Raw genomic sequence first — 17,828 nt, 5'->3', positions numbered from 1 at the left:
TTCAGTTCTCGAGAATTCTGAAGTATATGGATGGATACGGATTGCTTTTACAATGGATTTTATCTATACAATTGTTATATTATTAAATTATTATACATATATATCATTACATCTGACTGACTTGTATGCTTGAAAGGGAATGACTAATTTCCGAAATGGCACGCGGTTTTCAATAGTTCGCACGTGACCGTGCATTATTCATTTTGGCGGTGCATTAGTTATGAGTAAAGTTAAGGAAAATCAAATACATTAGATAATGAAAATAAATATACTTTCATATTGTCAGTTTTTCTGAAGTGCATGAAATGTTTTCGAATAATATCTCTTGAACGAAAGTTCAGTCACATTGAACACGTCATGAAGTCAAATATAAAACAACCTATAGAAATCGTATTTATTAAATACATATATATAACCATAGGTTAGGTATTGGATAGCGACAGGTTGCATTCAATTAATCGACTTTCCGGAAACAGCTTAATCTGATAACCAGTCAATTTAATGAAACAGTAATTATAAAGACAGAATTGGTTCTTTAACTTTTCTTTGTAAATTATTCTCATCACCAAGTCCTATGTATTTCCACCATACTTAATTGTAATTAAAATCAACCTTTAAACACACGTAATTATTAGCCATTAGATTGTAAGATCTAAGTGAGATTGTATGTACGCTGATTTGATACGTTGGTAGTTAGCGTTTCCCTGAAAATAACAGATTTTAGATTATGTTAGCTATATGGACTTTTTCGTCTGCACTAAAAAACCCAGGTTTAATAGCAAATTGAGATTACACACACATACCTTTACAAAATGCACGCGTTAAAATAGAGAAGAGAAGTTTGCCAAAGCAATAATAGAACTTAACCATTAAGTGCCTTTGAATAAATTTTCAATAATGAAACTGATAGTTTGATTGAACTCTTAATTACAAGCTATATTTTAGTTTACTCTGAGCCATAGAGGACCAAGGCTTATGTCGTATTTACATCACTCGAAGGGATACAGCCAAATTGCTGGGATATTAAAAGTGTTTAAGTCCGTCCCGCGAGTGAATTTGTATATAATTCGGGAGTGAAGTCAATAGTTGCCTACAAATACTAGTCACATTTAATTAGTATTGTGCATCATTTATACAATACCACCTCCCTTGAGGATGGCTCTCTTCGGTTCCTTTGGAGACGTGTAAAGTAGAAGAGGATTGTATCAAAATTTCAGCGATCATGTCGAAAGGTTCGCCCTTAGATGGTCTTTCTCCAGAGCAGGAGAGAGCACAGACCATGGTTTTGTTAGACTCCGAATATAATGTTAAATATGTGGCTAACTGTCTACCAAAAATTGAAAAATGGGTATGGAAGTGGAGGAAGATGGGTATGGAAGTGGAGGAAGATGGGTATGGAAGTAGAGGAAGATGAGGAAGAACAATATCGGACTAAAAACTGGTCCCCGGGTGGACGTCCTGAAAAAGTGAAAGTTAGGGTAAAACGGGAGATAGTTTAAAAGAAATTCAAACGAGAGAAATTGACAAGAAACTGTTCAATGACGTGAAGACGTGTGGAACTGACGCGAGTCATGTTGCAGTGTAAAACTACAATCATGTATATGAGCCGTGTGAAAAAACAGCGATGCTGTGTCCCATATTGCCAAAAAAATCAGCACCTGACTAGTTTTGTTTGGTTTCGTTTATTGTTGTTATTAAAAGTTCTATCAACAGATAAGGTTTTTAAGGACGGCCTCCCGGGCGTGCGACTGTCTTTGTGTGGTGAGTGCGTATGTGTGCTTTTTGAAGGCTACTGTTTGTTCATGTTAAATCTCCTTGTGATAGTCCGGGACTTTTACCGATTTAGTGTGCTACCTTCAGAAGACACCCTGCAGGACACCCCACCCGGTCACTTTATACTAACAACGGGCAAACCAGTCGTTCCACTCCTAAAATTCAGAGCGCTAAGCAGGAGTAGCAACTACCATTTTTAAAGACTTTGTTATGTCTCGGCCAGGGGACAAACCCAAAACCTTCCACACAGGGACGAACGCTCAGCCAAAGGCCAAAAGTGAGGCATTGTCAAGGGAGAAATAAGGAAATAGAACGTCGTTAAGAAAGAAGAGAAAAGGTATGATCTCAATTTTAGTCGCCTCTTACGATCATGTAACGGGGCAACAGGTATAATTCTTACGTCTTACCTGCAAGAGGGCACCGGAAAAGTATGAGGTTTGTTAGAGATAACAAATATTCAACAGAAGAAAGACTGTGGGAATTGCATCTCCAAAATGAATCTACTAAACATTTGTTTCATAGTCCGAATCGACAAGATGCCATTGTGTAGGCATCCTAGTTAAATGACGTACCCGAAACTAACGTCGAGTCAAGCAGGAAAGGATATAGGGGGCTATGGGAGTGAGCGGATTTACTGAACTCCATGTTTTACCTTCAGGGAAAACTGTTGATGATCAATTTCAGGGAGTCGTACCTATTAACTTTGCTGATGTCATATTTGCTTTGCGAAAAAAAAAAAAAATGGCTGCGCCAATCCGCTTCGGAGCACAGAGGTGGGTAAATATATATAGTGTATAGGATGATATATAAATAAATTGCCAAACTGGAGTAGCCTGGCAATACTCCTGATTTAAATCTAATTGAAAACAGAGGTCTAAATGTTTAGTGTCAATGGACAAACTACGATTATGTTTAAGATTTGTGTGGATGGATATGAATCAGGAACAAGTTTGCCGTAATTCACCTAATGCCTAAAATAATAAAACAATTAATCAGAAACAAAGGTGGTGCCTGAGGTTTTTAAAACAAAAATATTCATACCAATGCTTTCATTATTTTTGAAGTTACACCATTTCTAATTTGCAGAACAGACTTTCTAATATCCTGTATATACTTCCGGGAACTGCCACGAAATGGAGACGTGTTGATATCAGGTTGGCGCCTTGCCTTGTCCCAGGCTTTTTTTTAACTTAATCTAAATATTGTCTTCAGTATAAGGAATTGATACGACAACTATTAATCGGTATCTTATTCTTTGCATTGTCTATAGGAAATTCATTGCTGCCAACATAAATCCAATGTATTACAGAAAGTGAGGTCTGTCATCATAACCAAGATCGCATGCAAAGGAAAGTACTGACCTTGCGCAACTGTATTCTGCTGTTCTAACAGGTACATTCTCACAGGTAGAAATAAAAATGCGAATACTCAAGACCATTGTTGGCTTCTAGTTTTATATAAGCGAACGGAAATAATCATTTATGAAAACAGTTATATCATTTATCATAAAATCTTAAATTGTAAGAAACTAGTGTTTCTTCTGCACATTATTCCCCCACAATGCCGTCTTCATATTTTCACTAACAACAGGCCTATGTCATGTAAAAAGGAGTTTCCCTGTATAGTTTTAAAGTGGTCACATAAGATAAAAGATATTTATAAAACACATTTTTAATCAGAATAATCCTAGTGTTTTATCTTCCATTACTACATGCATTAGTAGTAGTAGATACATTGATAAACAATTAGCTTTAGTATTGATTAACACCTCTAGTGCTGCCTTAACTTATCACCACGATCGCCCGGATTTGATCTTTGCTGGCTTGGTGTTACAGGTTTTACTTTTTTTTCATGACAATTTTTTGTGTTCAGTGGACGTGAGGTGGAGGTAGTCGAGTGCCTTTGGTGCTATATCCCCCTCACGTTAGGCTTGTCCATCCGGTACGTCCGCATGACCGGACTGCTCCCTCGACGACCCTTGGGTGTGGCTAGGTGGTCCCTCACCGTCCGGTGTCTCATATGTGCACTGATGTCTGGCTCCTCCGCCTTATATATACCCTTTGGACGAATTAATCATAACATAGGACAATACCATTGGTTTCAAACAATGTGACTGTTTCAAAGCGCTTGAATAACGCTTATTACGTCTTATGAATGCTTGCATATTAACGGTAACATTGAACAACTTATGAACCGAACAAATAAATTAAGGAATAAAGGGACGGATGATTGACTAATAAAAGTACAGATAATTTGTGTTACGGTATTTTTCACAAAAATCAGGCATGTCATGATTTATTACAGCGGAAGGTCCAACCCGTAGTTATGGATTCCGCCAGTAGGACAGCATATAGCCGGGCCGATTACTTCTTGTTAGGCTTGTTAAGTGCAGTATTAACAACACACCAGTATACTACATAGCTATAGCCCGGTTTCCATACCTTATTCTCATCTCAATAAACTAGATATAAATAAACTATGGCATAAGACGTTCGAATGACATTATCTCCGACAACCAGTATTTGTAAAAACTTCTGCATTTTAATGATCATAATGACATATGAAACAAATCGCTTATTTATTCTTAATGGTCCGTCTCGCCTACAAATGCAAGACAATACATTTATGTGACAATATTGACATGTAAAGCCAGTAGTGTATTAATATAGCGATCCGTTCGAGTTGTGACATTACCCTGTACTTTATGTCTTTAACATAACAGTCACGCAAGTCCGTCAATGATATTATCTTTGCTTAACACAATGGAATGAACAAGTATATACATACACAAGATCAAGATTGCATATTACACTGGACAATGCGTGGGAAGACATTTACCTGTACGGTTGAATAGTTATGAAAGAATTTTAAATGTTTTGACTTGTATCTTGATTTAAAAATAAAAGAATAACCACCACGCTTACGTCCAACTTCCTGGTCTTACACAAAATCACTGACAGGTATACTACGATGTGACCAACAACTACACCCCTGATATCTTCAATCGACAGAAATGGCCAGGCGTGCAGGATCGGTGTTTACTGTGTTAGTGATAATTTGGTTGAGCGAGTTGCCAGGGATACAGATGAGCGGTATGTTAACATGTTTTACTATATTTATTTGAAATAATCAGACTGGTCAATGTTTCACACATGATATATATTTCAAAGGATTCCGTTTGTATACCTGGTTAAGGGTTAAATTCGTGGAACTTTAACACGATTTCTTATTTTAATATAGTGCGGTAGACGTACCTTAATCACTATCAACAGCACTATTGATATTTTTATATACATAACAAATATTGATCTTTACACTCCGTGAATACTTATAAGGTAGTAAACAATTGTATTGTTTGCTTTACATGTATATCGGAAATGATATCTTTAAGGCATAGTATAATATACATGTATACATGGACTCAATGTTTTTGAAGAAGGATAACTTGTTAGAACATACCTATATAACTGTACGTGTTAAAAGATCCAAATTAAATTACACAGTCAACTATATCAGACATAATAAACAGATAGATAATCTTACATGAGTGGCAATGCCATATGGAATTTATTAAACGAGTTCAATAATTTAATATACCATTCCCGTTCAGGCGAGTTTCATATCAAATTACAGGATTTTAATAAATGTCATATGCCATAGCCACGAGTGTAAGTATAAATCACGTAACTACTAACTATAAGAATATATAATAAAACAAGAGACTCATGGGCCTTAACGGTCACCTGAGTTTTGAAGTACTTAAGTTAAAATTAAATTGACCCTTTTTGGCCCTACAAATCAGCCCAGGGGGTAAGTCACGGCCAACATGTGCAAACCATCGAGCTGTCATCCCATGCTGATAATGTTAACCAAGTTAGAATGAATTCCGATAGAAATCCAACGTATCACAGTCAAAATTGTGATTTTTCTATATAAACTATAGTAAAGTAGAAAAGACGATTTTTGATTCACAGGTTTGATATATTTAAAGCTCGATATCAAATGTAACACTCAATTAGTTCTGGAGCGGACATTTCAAGGCCCATCCCGACGTGTCAGTTATCATACCAAATCTACCAACTTGTGTATATAGATACATGTAAACATTATAACGTGTTTCTGAATTAGGTTTTTTTTTAATTCTGGAAAGTTTTATTTTGAGTTATTTTCCTAACAACATGTACTAGTAAAGTGATATATCATCATCATAAACATCTATTTCTTCATCTATGTGCGAGGAATAATGATTTAGGAAGACTCGTAGTCCGATTCCGTTATATAGATTAAGACTTGGGAAAATACAAAATGACAATTTATTTTCGAGGGATTATTTGCTAATGATAAAGGAAATGACGGACGGTGAATACAAACTACAAAGTAGTACATTCAATTTATCTGCAAGGAATTATCCGTTATTGATAAAGTCGATGACGGACAATGAATACAAAACAGTTGTATCGTACTAATAGGACTCGTCTAGGAACCAATAGTGTGGTAATCAAGAGATGAAATCTCAATATAAGCTAAAACAAATGTTAAAATATTAAAAGGACATACAAATCCAAGTTATACATCAATTAATAGTACTGAATCTGGGTTATTTTATATTGAGTTACATGTTCCATCATGTTTATTAATGTTGTAAATGTTTATTTGTTGTCAGTCATAGACGTCATATTTTTTTATATACATACACTGTAGTAAACCTGAAGGATCAGTTGTCTTTGAGTAGCACTCGGACAAATCCAAATTACCCATTATCTGGGACCACAGACGGGAACTACGGTCCTTCTGCTTGGGGCATATGCATGGGCTCCTATCCTGACAACCCCGTATATTGGAAAGGGACGTTTACTGCTTTGGCAAGAATACAGAGAATAGATATTGAATTTATAAGTCCTGGTGAGTTGTCCTTCTGTACACCCAATAAACTTTTCACTTCCGATTGTTCTATACATAGAGTCCGTTATAACTTCATGAAAAGAGACATTTACTCAAATTATTATATCTTATTTTGTTATACTTGAAATTTAAAATTTATTCAGATTTAATTGCATTTATATTTCCTGTAAAATGCAAAGGTTTACCTTAATGATAGCTGAAGATGCATTCGAAGTACCCTGTATATGCCTTTTTATTTTGTTATGATTTAAATTTAGAATTTACGCATTTTAACTTCAGTATCATATATATTGGGTAATGGCAAATTTTAATGATCATTGTACAGTACATGGTGCTCAGGTGTAAAATTGTTTATTTGAAAATGTCTGATTAAAAAAAAAATCTTAATAATAATTGCAGCAAAGTCAAAATCGATTTTTTTAATTTCACAGGTCGCTTTATTATTTGAGATGATGTAGGCTATTTTACATTTATACTAACTGATATCCCTTTCTCATATTCATCCCCTCCAGGCTTATGATATAAACATATCTTGTGCAGAAACTATGGGAACATATTAGAAATCTCTATTGTTTTCGCATTTTTTCATTATTATTATTACTATTGATTTGTTTTGTCTCTATCGACGGGAGATAAACTGGCGAGTTTCACCTCTAAATTGTCCGAATGGTTGCTTACCGTCTCGAAAACTTCGTGTAACATCTTTTCCGTATACACGACTAAGCGGACAGCACTTTTGAATCAGTTTTAAGTGATAATATAATTACCAATCTAATTAAACTCTAGAAGGTCATACTAACTACGTTACATAAACATCTAACAACATTCCATAAGGGGTCACGTTCTGATGACCTTTGAGATGTGTGTATTTCACTTTCGGGGCGAATTGCCAATTTGTCGATGTCATCGAAGCAAACCATTTCGTCACAGCATGCATCTGGTGCAAACCATTTCGTTATAGCTATATTCAATGTGGTACGAGATGACTTGAAACAAATTGACAGATTATGCAAGCTATGCACTCTAGTTATGCTAAGTCGGACATATAAAATTCACTTCCAACATTCTGGAAGTAGTCATTGATTGGCTAATCCAAAAGTTCATCAGAACGTGACCCCTTATGGGATGTTGTTAGATGTTCATGTAACTTATTGAGAATGACTATCTACATTTTTATTAGATTGATTTAAGACGGAACTGCGAACGAGCACGGGTCTGTAATATGCAGTATCTATACCTCGTTTACACATTCATTAAACGTTCATATTTTAGCACATGGTAGAGAACTTTGAGCGGATCATTACTCTAATATCTTGGTGATCGTAACCAAAAGGGTCGAGGTCACAAATCAAAAAGGAAAAATGTTTCGGACGACTTTTCCTTCGTTTCCATGCACACCTAGGGCTTCATGTAACTCATGGTCGAGGGTAATACTTCCCTATCACCTGGGGCCGCGGTGGCCGAGTGGCTAAGGTGTCCTGACACTTTATCACTAGTCCTCCACCTCTGGGTTGCGAGTTCGAAACCTACGTGGGGCAGTTGCCAGGTACTGACTGTAGGCCGGTGGTTTTTCTCCGGGTACTCCGACTTTCCTCCACCTCCAAAACCTGGCATGTCCTTAAATGACCCTGGCTGTTCATAGGACGTTAAACAAAAACCAACAAACAAATCCCTATCACCTGTTATCAGAAAATGAGTTAAGGTCAAGACCGCATTATGGGGTAAAAAGTAGGTAACATGAATCTAAAATCGATTAATTTTTGAAAAATTTAAATTAAAGAGAAAGTTACAAGAAGACGGAATTTTTTTAATTTAAAAGAGATATACCACTTTCAATTGTTTTTCCCCGCAAAAATTGCACCCGAAATGGTTCTGCTCCTTTATAAACATTAGACCTGATATTTGCAACATTCATATCTTGCATAATTGGCTTCTTGATTTTCTGGTGATCCTGTCCTTCATGTAAAATCAAATAGGTCAAATGATCAAAGAATGTAAATAATCAAAATAATTTAAAACGGTTAATTTGTACGACTAGATAATGTTCTTATGATGGTATTTGCAATATTTCAAGGTCAACTTAAAACATTATGCAGATATGGCACTTTTAGATATCTTTCCCCCTTCAAAAGTCAAAATCATCCAAAATTACAATTTAAATGTTCCGCTTCTTTAACTCAGATATTTGGTAAGTAGCACTTTTGTAGTTATGCAGGTCGCTGTCCTTGACCTGAGCAGATAAAACAACCCCATTTTGCAGGTCGTATTAAAAAAAATTGCTCTCTTTAAAAAGATTTTTTACTATACTTTTGTTTCTGAATTCAAAATTAAGTTTAAATAATTTTCCTCGTGCATTATAACGCATGCCTATATTTCTAAACAACACAAAACCATATTTACCAGCTTCACGTTATGATTTACAGCGAAAATGTTTAATTCATCCTCAACAGTTAATGTGATTTCATTACCGTAAGTAGTTATTGTTAGTCACTGGACCAATGCTTGATCAGTAAGTAACAGGAAGCTTATGATAGCATATGTATAACTAAACTTCCTATCATGCATTCCAAAGTAACCGTTCATTTCATGAAATATCTGTATTTCTATGATTATTGCCGTATATAATTGTTCTAATCACTTTTGGACAACAATATGCCAACTGTTCTAACCATATTTGGCAGTGTATTTACATCTAGACATGCCAATACCCACCCACGGTGGTTACTCCAAAATTGGTTAAGTACCTGTCATCCAATGATACAAATTGTATTTTCATTTTAATTTCAGATCGTGCTAACGGATACCAATTTTGGATATCAAATAGAACAGATATACCGTCTGGTATCAAATGTTATGAGGATGCTGATGTGGGCCATCCAAATATCACTCAAAACATCACTTCTTGTAACATAACTGGTAAAACATTGATGATATACATCACACGGACGTCTGGCAAAGCGTATATGGACGTGTGCGAAGTGGATGTATATGGTAATTTATAATTAAACTTGGTTATAACCCTCCGTATCTAAAATAACGTTTCCGTTGAAATTTTTAAAAATGTTGTCACATCTTTTAAGTCACCCGTACCGTACGACAAAAAAACTTTAAAAATATTTCTCTTCGATGCTTCAAGAACACCTCTTATATTCAAAAGGGGCGCATGGGTAATTTTTAGATGATATATGCTAGATACAATAATTGATAAAGGTAAACAAAGCTATTCAAATACAAAAATTGATATAGCTTGATATAAATAGGAATAACTTTTCGTGTTGATTTTATAAAACTGATGAACGTATAGTGTCAACATTGTATTCGGCAGGCTGCTTTTCAAATAAGTATGGAGATCAGTGTGAAAACCATTGTAACTGTAAACACGGCTGTGATCCTGACAACGGAGTGTGTGATTCGCCATATTGTCACGCCGGCTGGAGTGGATCAACATTTTGTGACCAGCGTAAGTAGCATTAGGTTACACGTTTGTGTTAACATTGCGATACCGTTCTCGATTCACTTTAATCGAGTTGACCTACAGATGTATAATTATAAGAGAACGTAAAAACTGTGATTTGAGAGTTACTATTCATTATAAGAATGACCCGGTAATGGAGAGTGTTGGTTCTGTTCTAGTTTTATTGTTGATTTTATAGTGCGATTGTTTCATGAAGCACTTCGCCGAAGATAACCAGAAGAGCATTAAGCAGGTTAAGCAACTTCTTTTGTTTGGTGTCAATGAAGACATTTGGATTTAAAAAAGTTGTTTATAGAGAAGGAAAAGATAACATCCCATATTTAGTGGTCTTTTAATGTCAGTTTTAGACGATTTGCTTAAAGAATATCTATTTGACATTATCTAGCATTCACACTTATAAAAATTTAACCTCTTTTTGAGTTTGTGCATCGGAATGTAAATACCTTAACACATGTTTTGAGCTTTAACCGTCATTTTTATATAAGCATGTTCCATTTCAACAGTTGCATACTTGAACAATTGTTCACGTGTGGAAATATGAAATTATCATGATTTTTGCTTGTGCAGCAGTTTATTTTGGCTATATTCTGTTTAAGCTTGTTCACAAGTTACATTTGGAGAGAACTGTCTACAACGATGTCATTGTAAGACGCCGGGGTGTAACAGGCAGAACGGGGTCTGTCTCATACCAGGCTGTCAGGCTGGTTTCTCTGGTGCAAGTTGCAGCCAGGGTAAGTAACGATCTAGGATTCTGAATGATGCTCAATACGTGGCTAACGTTCAGTAATAATTTACAAATATTAAATAAGATTACTAGTTTAATTAAAAGATTTTATTTATGTTACGTAATAGGATTAGCAAACTAGTCTACCAGGACAATTTGATACTGAACTCTAATTTAACATCGGTAGTTAGGTGAGATCTGTCACTAAAATATCTTTAAATTCACCCGTGTTGTATTTAACATTATAAATGATTTTTTAACAGTTAGGTCTTAGATTTTAACAGAGCATTCGTGTTTATTTTATATATTTTATTAAAGCTCGCCGTCAAGTCAGAAATTTATCAAACTGATTGAACCGTTATTTTTCGCATCAATGGAGCATAGCCACAACGTGCGGATGTATACATAAAGCGATGATATGATAGATACGATAATTGATACAGGCGGATTAAACTATTCAAACGCAAATGCTGATATTGCTATAGGTATCAATTAATCTATTATTGAAGAAAATTGTAATTTGATATTTACAAAATGAACAAATTATAGCGCAAAATATATCTATTTTTTTCTAGAATGCGCTGTTCCGTATTTTGGAAACAATTGTGCCTCACAGTGTAGATGTAGAACGCATGGCTGTAATCATATTGATGGGACATGTACAGTACCCGGATGTCAGACTGGGTGGATGGGGACCTCATGCTCAACACGTAAGTACACATTACTTAGACGAATTACTTGTATTATCGATATTGGATATCTGACAGGCGCAGCCAATAATAAACACTTCTGGGCGTATTACCATAGACATCCAAGAAAAATATCACAGAGGGGAATGGCGATGACAAACACTTACCAGATTCCTTAATAGATCTTAGTAACTTCATTAAGCGTATTCATTTAACGTGCCATCCTCGATATTCTAAACAAAAACGTTCTTCCTGCTAGGTTCAGGAAACGCATATTATACAACGCGATGAGTTGTCGTTTCTTAAGCAACGTATGGTCATTTTTTTTATGAAAACCAAAGATCACTCTACACTCTTCCTCAGGTGAACTGTCCCACTTAAGCGACAATCGAACAATGTAATGGCTATGATTGTTTACTATTAATTAAATTACTTTGTAGGATTTTTTTTATTTTGCCATGACATATCTCAGGGGCGAAGAGAGCGCATGTGAAAAAAACACGACTAATCTTTAATGAGATTACTCTGACATTTCTTCCAAGGGGACATTCTGTATTCTATGTATGTAAACAATTTGGACTCTTGTCTTGTATAACCTTTGCCATGGATATCATACTGATATGAATAGAAAGCTGAACTGAAAACTGACTGAATGAACGTAGTTCGCTTTTTGTTTCATACAAACATGAAGTAGAAATTTATTAACATCAAAACTTATCATCAATGTTTTAACAGATGTACAGCGGGGTGACCAGTGTTGATATATAACGTGTATAGTATATAATGCTTCGTGTAAGTGGAGTTAAGGGTGCTGCCAGAGAGCCATACGCAATAGGTGGTTTGTTTACATCATGGCATCTTAAAAAGTCGGACGTAAACTTGATAAGCTGATGACAGTTTGATCTGGTGATGTAATTCAGTCAGCAGTTCATTGTGTTAATAAATAAACATTAATTATATCATACCAAACCTAGTATTCCCTTATTGTTTTAATTTCAAGACAAGAAGAGGTATTCAAACATTTGCGTTGCTGCAGCATGCTTCTGTTTCGCTTTTTACCGCACGTGTCGTTTAATCCATTTTTGTGACGAGTTGAGTGTTTAATATATGTAATGCATTTGTTTCATAAGAATGCCAACCAGGATATTTTGGAGTTAATTGTTCGAAACAATGTCATTGCAAAGACGCTGGATGTAGTCATGTGACAGGAAACTGCTCGTCATCAGGATGTCTGCCCGGATGGAGAGGAAATACGTGTAGCGAAAGTAAGTATCAGACTGGAGGGCTGTATTATACCTATTGAACACCAATCCAATATCCCACTGTACAGAGGATACGTGTATTGGATACGTGTAGAGAACGTGAGTAACAGGCTGGGGAGGGGATGATTGTAGTGAACGTGAGTAAAATTAAAGAGAATATAGCTTAATGAAATGTCAGGTAAGATTGAAGGCTAAGAAATTCAAAGAAAAAAATATGATCTATTTCAATCTGATGAAATTGTTGACTCTATTATGTCTACGCCATTTTCCGATTGCACTGACCGCCGTTTTGAAAGCGAATATTATGCTAAATATGTCAAATATTTGTGAGAATTTTCCATTTTTTATATACTTGTACCATACCAGATTTTCCAGATGTTCTTTTGAATTTGGTGAAATTTTGATTTCTTCGAAGAAAACCAAGCAACCAGAATTAATTAACTCATAGCCATTCTTTCCTAAATCCCAAAAACTCCAATGGCTTTGTATCATGAATAAATCTTTTGATCTCTTTTCAATCTTACACTGGATTTTTCTCCTAGTCAACATTTTCTTGTTTAGGATCAGCATAAGATCTCGGTAGGGGAGCAAATTTGGAAAAAAAACAAAATAGGAGATTCTGAGATGTATAGAAACATGATTATTGGAATATAGGAATAGAATGTTCACAAGACTGGTGTAGATTTAAAGGGAGGTTACATCGGTCAAATAAGTTAAAATCTTCGGCTGACTTCTCCACGCTTAGTAACAGGCCCATAACTACGATAATTGGTTAGCAGCTTACTGCGATTAAATGCTTTTGAGTACTTTGAATTGAGTCAAAGATCAACTATCGGAATTCGACAGAGGTGAAGTTCAATAGTCATATTTTAGGTAAAAACAATTAAATTTTGTGTTCTACAAAGGCTTCAGTTTTGATATTTGGTATCTTCAAAACGATTTTTGAACCATGGTATTAGGCATGTGGCATGCTTTGTTGAAATGTTAACGAATTGGAAAGATACATGTAATGGTAATATTTTATATTTTATATGTTATGATGATACTATACTTCTAACGATAATGAAATAGTAAGAATATACCATTCTATCACAAAAGATCAGCGATTGAATACGTTCTTTCCGTTCGTATTTCGAAACTCAATGTGTTTTGGTTGCATTGGAGTACGTCTTTAATGCACGGAAGGGCTGTCGATATAGTGCTAGATGTTGAAATATAACTCAAGAAAATATTCCATTCTCGGTAATGCTTTTTCAACCGTTAACTTTTCGAATGATTGATAGCGACCTCTGGAGGGCGCCTCTGGAGGGCGGTTTATATACCTATATGTTCCTTTTTTGTATGAATTTTCCACAGGGCTCGGCTCACTAGAATAAGTAATATCGACTTTGCCAAGTTATTTTAGTTTTAGCTCGTAGTTAACAAGCCATTTCTTTTATGTTTAACCAGTGCCTTATTTATCGCAAACAACCAAACGAAAACAAACAAACAAACAAACAAACAAACAAAACTAAAGCCCTTTTATCTTAATGTTTCTTTACTTTTAGGTTGTGGTACTGGGAGTTTTGGTGAAACATGTTCCTTGGCTTGTCCTGTGACGTGTAAAGACTTCGTGTGTCATCACGAAACTGGCCACTGCTTGGGTAAACGGCAATATAACACTCGAATAATGAAATCAGAATTCAAGTATTCACCGAATGACATGCATACATGTTCTCTATCAAACTACTAACGATATATCTGGCACTGTATTACATACCAGACCTACAGCGTTTGACATTTAACAGGATTTATTAATAGTGCTATTTTTCTATATAGAGTGCTATCCTGGAAAGTACGGGGTGGTGTGTGGAGCTGATTGTCCGGACACGTGTACGGACAACATCTGTAGTAAGGACGATGGACAATGTTTAACCACTGGTGGGTACATGAGTAGATGTCCATCGTGAATATTTTATCCAATATGATCATGCGTTTAGCATTATATGTAACAAAAGTTGGGCAATTAAATAAGAATCTGTACATGACAAGCAAGTATGTATGAAAAAGACAACTTTGTATAAAGCAAACATTAATACCCCGCGGGTATTCCCCCCCCCCCCCCCCCCCCTTTTTTTTTTCTTCTCAAAAGCGATTATAATCATACATATTTATTGAAAATATTTGTATATTTTTCGATTGTATATTTTAACGCTTTCAAAACTGTGTAATTTGGCTATTTTATAATATTAGATATTTCTATGGTTTTTCCATAACATGTACGTGTTAACTGCAATGAAAATATCCACTATGGTAAAAAGCTTACCAATCCAGTTGTCACATGTTTCACTAGTCAAACTAGCATGCTATCAACCATTATCGATATCTCGCTATATCAAAACAGAACATCGTGGAACTAAATATACAACTTGTTTTAGGAAACCTTTGTACACATCATATGTCTTGTTGTTATTTGAATGCAATAACCTCTTTAAAATGGTTTGTATTACAGGCGATTCTAACCTGACTATAATAGCTGCCCTGTCTGCTGTTTGTGGGCTTCTTTTAGCTGCACTGATCGCCTTAGCAGTAGTAATATGCTTTCGGCGGTAAGTGTTTGGTTAAGTTTACGGCAGTAACATTGTCCTTGTATGGGAAATAGAAAATATATAACAGAAACATATCGTTATGCATTTTTAAATAGCAAGTAATTTTGATATTCAGTACGCTATAATGAGTGAAACCTTATTGGCGTAAAAACAAAATAACCGTTATCTCGAAACATACAATATTGAATATTTTGCTAACTTGATAAGTATTTATGATACACAAGCTTACCAATAATAAAAGATAGGTACAATTTAAAGCAGTATAGATGGGAAACGCTTTACATCAAACGGCGGTTTTGCTTATGGCTGTTCATGGGTCAAAACACTTTATACATAGATATTCTTTCTATTTGTAGAAGAAGACCAAACAGAAAGAAGTCGTCAGATAAGGAAACAGGTGAGAAGGGAAAAGTGATAATAGGTATTTACGAAGCACGAGGACAAATATCAAGCAACTGGTTGCTTATTTCTCTGTTTTCGATATTTGTATTTAGTACCCGCTTAGTCGAATCGTTTAACATACCATGAACTACTGACTTAAATTGATCATATGAAAGACATGTTATGATATAAACTGTTAAAGGGTTATACCGCATAATCCTCGCATTAGTTCAAACAAGACTTTTCTTGTATCTCCCTGAAACCCATTAGGTTTCATTAACTTATACCGGAGTTAGTGATGCTACAAAGAGAGACATATCTTGTGCGGACTGCTCCTCAAAGCAAAATCTTTTTCGTCTACAAAATTGGTATATAAGGTTTTTGAGGATTGCATATTTTCCAATAGGAAATATGTCATTTGGTTACAATGCTTACACAAGGAACACCAAGATAAAGACATATATTGTCTGGGTTTCTCCTCCAAACATGTTGAATTAATTTCAATAAATGTTCGCAGGAATGTTAGAGATCGAGTATAGATGTTGTTGCTTTGTTTTCGTTCTTTTAAGTATTGTTTCCAAGGTAACCAAGACACTATGCATAAGTTTTAGTTCTGCCTACTGGATAATAGGTCGTCAGTCCTAAGATAGATTTCATTTAAACTTAACCCATTATTCAAGACATCTGGTGTTCAAGAACCGTTTGTTTGGAAAGCAGTTGAGGCTTCGAATTGGTCAAAATTTAGATATTGTCTCTATAGATTGTGTCCAATGAGGAGTAGCGGAGGGTATAATAATAAGCCATTGTTATAAAAAAAGTTGTAACATGGCTTTTCATTCGGTAAAAGTTTGATATGTGTGGCTGAATGTTTAATATCCATTTGTACATTCAATATTTCTTCCAACCATTGTTTGGTTTTCAGAACAATCCGTCCCAGACACCGGTTATACATCTATTACCCCTCGTCCAGAGGAAACTCCCAACGTCTATGAAATGGTGGTTACCTAAAACACAAGCCAGTGTCAGCTACTCAGTTGGTAATAACAGAAAAATACAATCTTTACAATTCCATTTGAAAAAAGGTATACATGGTGGAACTTAAATCATTTCCTCAATCTCCAGCAGTGATCACATTTAAATTAGCATCAAAGTCCTTGATAATTGAAAACATCACTGCAGTGTCGTGAACACGAGCATCCATCACATCTCAAGACTGCGCGACACATCCTAACTGGACCATTACTGTTGATAGGACATTGGTTTGGTTTATTTTTTTTAACGTCCTATTAACAGCCAAGGTCATTTAAGGACGGCCTCCCGTGCGTGCGACATGTATGCGTGTGGTGAGTGCGTATGTGTGTTTTGGGAGGCTGCGGTATGTTCGTGTTAAGTCTCCTTGTGATAGGCCGGAACTTTTGCCGATTTATAGTGCTACCTCACTGAAGCATACTGCCGAAGACACCCAGCAGCACACCCGACCCGGTCACATTATACTGACAACGGGCGAACCAGTCGTCCCACTCCAAATATGCTGAGCGCTAAGCAGGAGTAGCAACTACCATTTTAAAGACTCTGGTATGTCTCGGCTAGGGGACAGAACCCAAAGCCTTCCTCACAGGGGCGAACGCTCAACTAAAGGCCAAAAGTGAGGCATTGTCAAGGGAGACATTAGGAAGAAAAAAGTTGTTAAGAAAGAAGAGAAAAAATAAGATCCCAAATTTAGTCGCCTCTTACGATCATGCAATGGGGGCAGCAGGTACAATTCTTACGCCCTACCTGCAGGGCAGTGATAGGACATTAACAAGAACAAACAACTTGATATATCCATCAGTATATAGAAATGCATTTATGTCGAATTTCGTATATTAAAGTGCATTTGTAGATAACTATGTTAGATCTACTCATATGCTTAAGGCCTATACAGTAACTAAAGTATTGCTTAACCCATAAACTTGTGCCTTTCATGAAATAATGTACATTTAGGTGGAAAACATGTTTTCAGAATAATCCGACAGTTTTGAACTAGTATCACCA

The 17,828-nt window shown here is 35.7% G+C and overlaps 1 protein-coding gene across 1 annotated transcript; it reads left to right on the top strand.

Moving 5' to 3' along the window:
• The first annotated feature begins 9,638 nt into the window (after positions 1 to 9,638).
• On the top strand, positions 9,639 to 17,111 carry LOC117326621 (multiple epidermal growth factor-like domains protein 10). Its single transcript, XM_033883381.1, has 10 exons — positions 9,639 to 9,666; positions 10,001 to 10,135; positions 10,747 to 10,881; positions 11,450 to 11,584; positions 12,694 to 12,828; positions 14,373 to 14,468; positions 14,644 to 14,745; positions 15,317 to 15,413; positions 15,770 to 15,810; positions 16,717 to 17,111. Exons 1-10 carry the CDS (start codon positions 9,639 to 9,641, stop codon positions 16,800 to 16,802), a joined length of 990 nt encoding a protein of 329 aa, XP_033739272.1. The 3' UTR covers positions 16,803 to 17,111.
• The last annotated feature ends 717 nt before the right edge of the window (positions 17,112 to 17,828 follow it).

This window comes from Pecten maximus, chromosome 4, assembly GCF_902652985.1.
Source record: "Pecten maximus chromosome 4, xPecMax1.1, whole genome shotgun sequence".
NCBI classification, from domain to species: Eukaryota; Metazoa; Mollusca; class Bivalvia; order Pectinida; family Pectinidae; genus Pecten; species Pecten maximus.
This window is presented reverse-complemented; position numbering and strand designations above follow the sequence as displayed.

Coding starts and splice junctions, on each gene's coding strand:
- LOC117326621 (XM_033883381.1), top strand. CDS start 9,639: ATGGACGTGTGCGAAGTGGATGTATATG. Junction 12,829..14,372: donor AGGAAATACGTGTAGCGAAA/GTAAGTATCAGA, acceptor CTTTACTTTTAG/GTTGTGGTACTGGGAGTTTT. Junction 15,414..15,769: donor GTAGTAATATGCTTTCGGCG/GTAAGTGTTTGG, acceptor TTCTATTTGTAG/AAGAAGACCAAACAGAAAGA.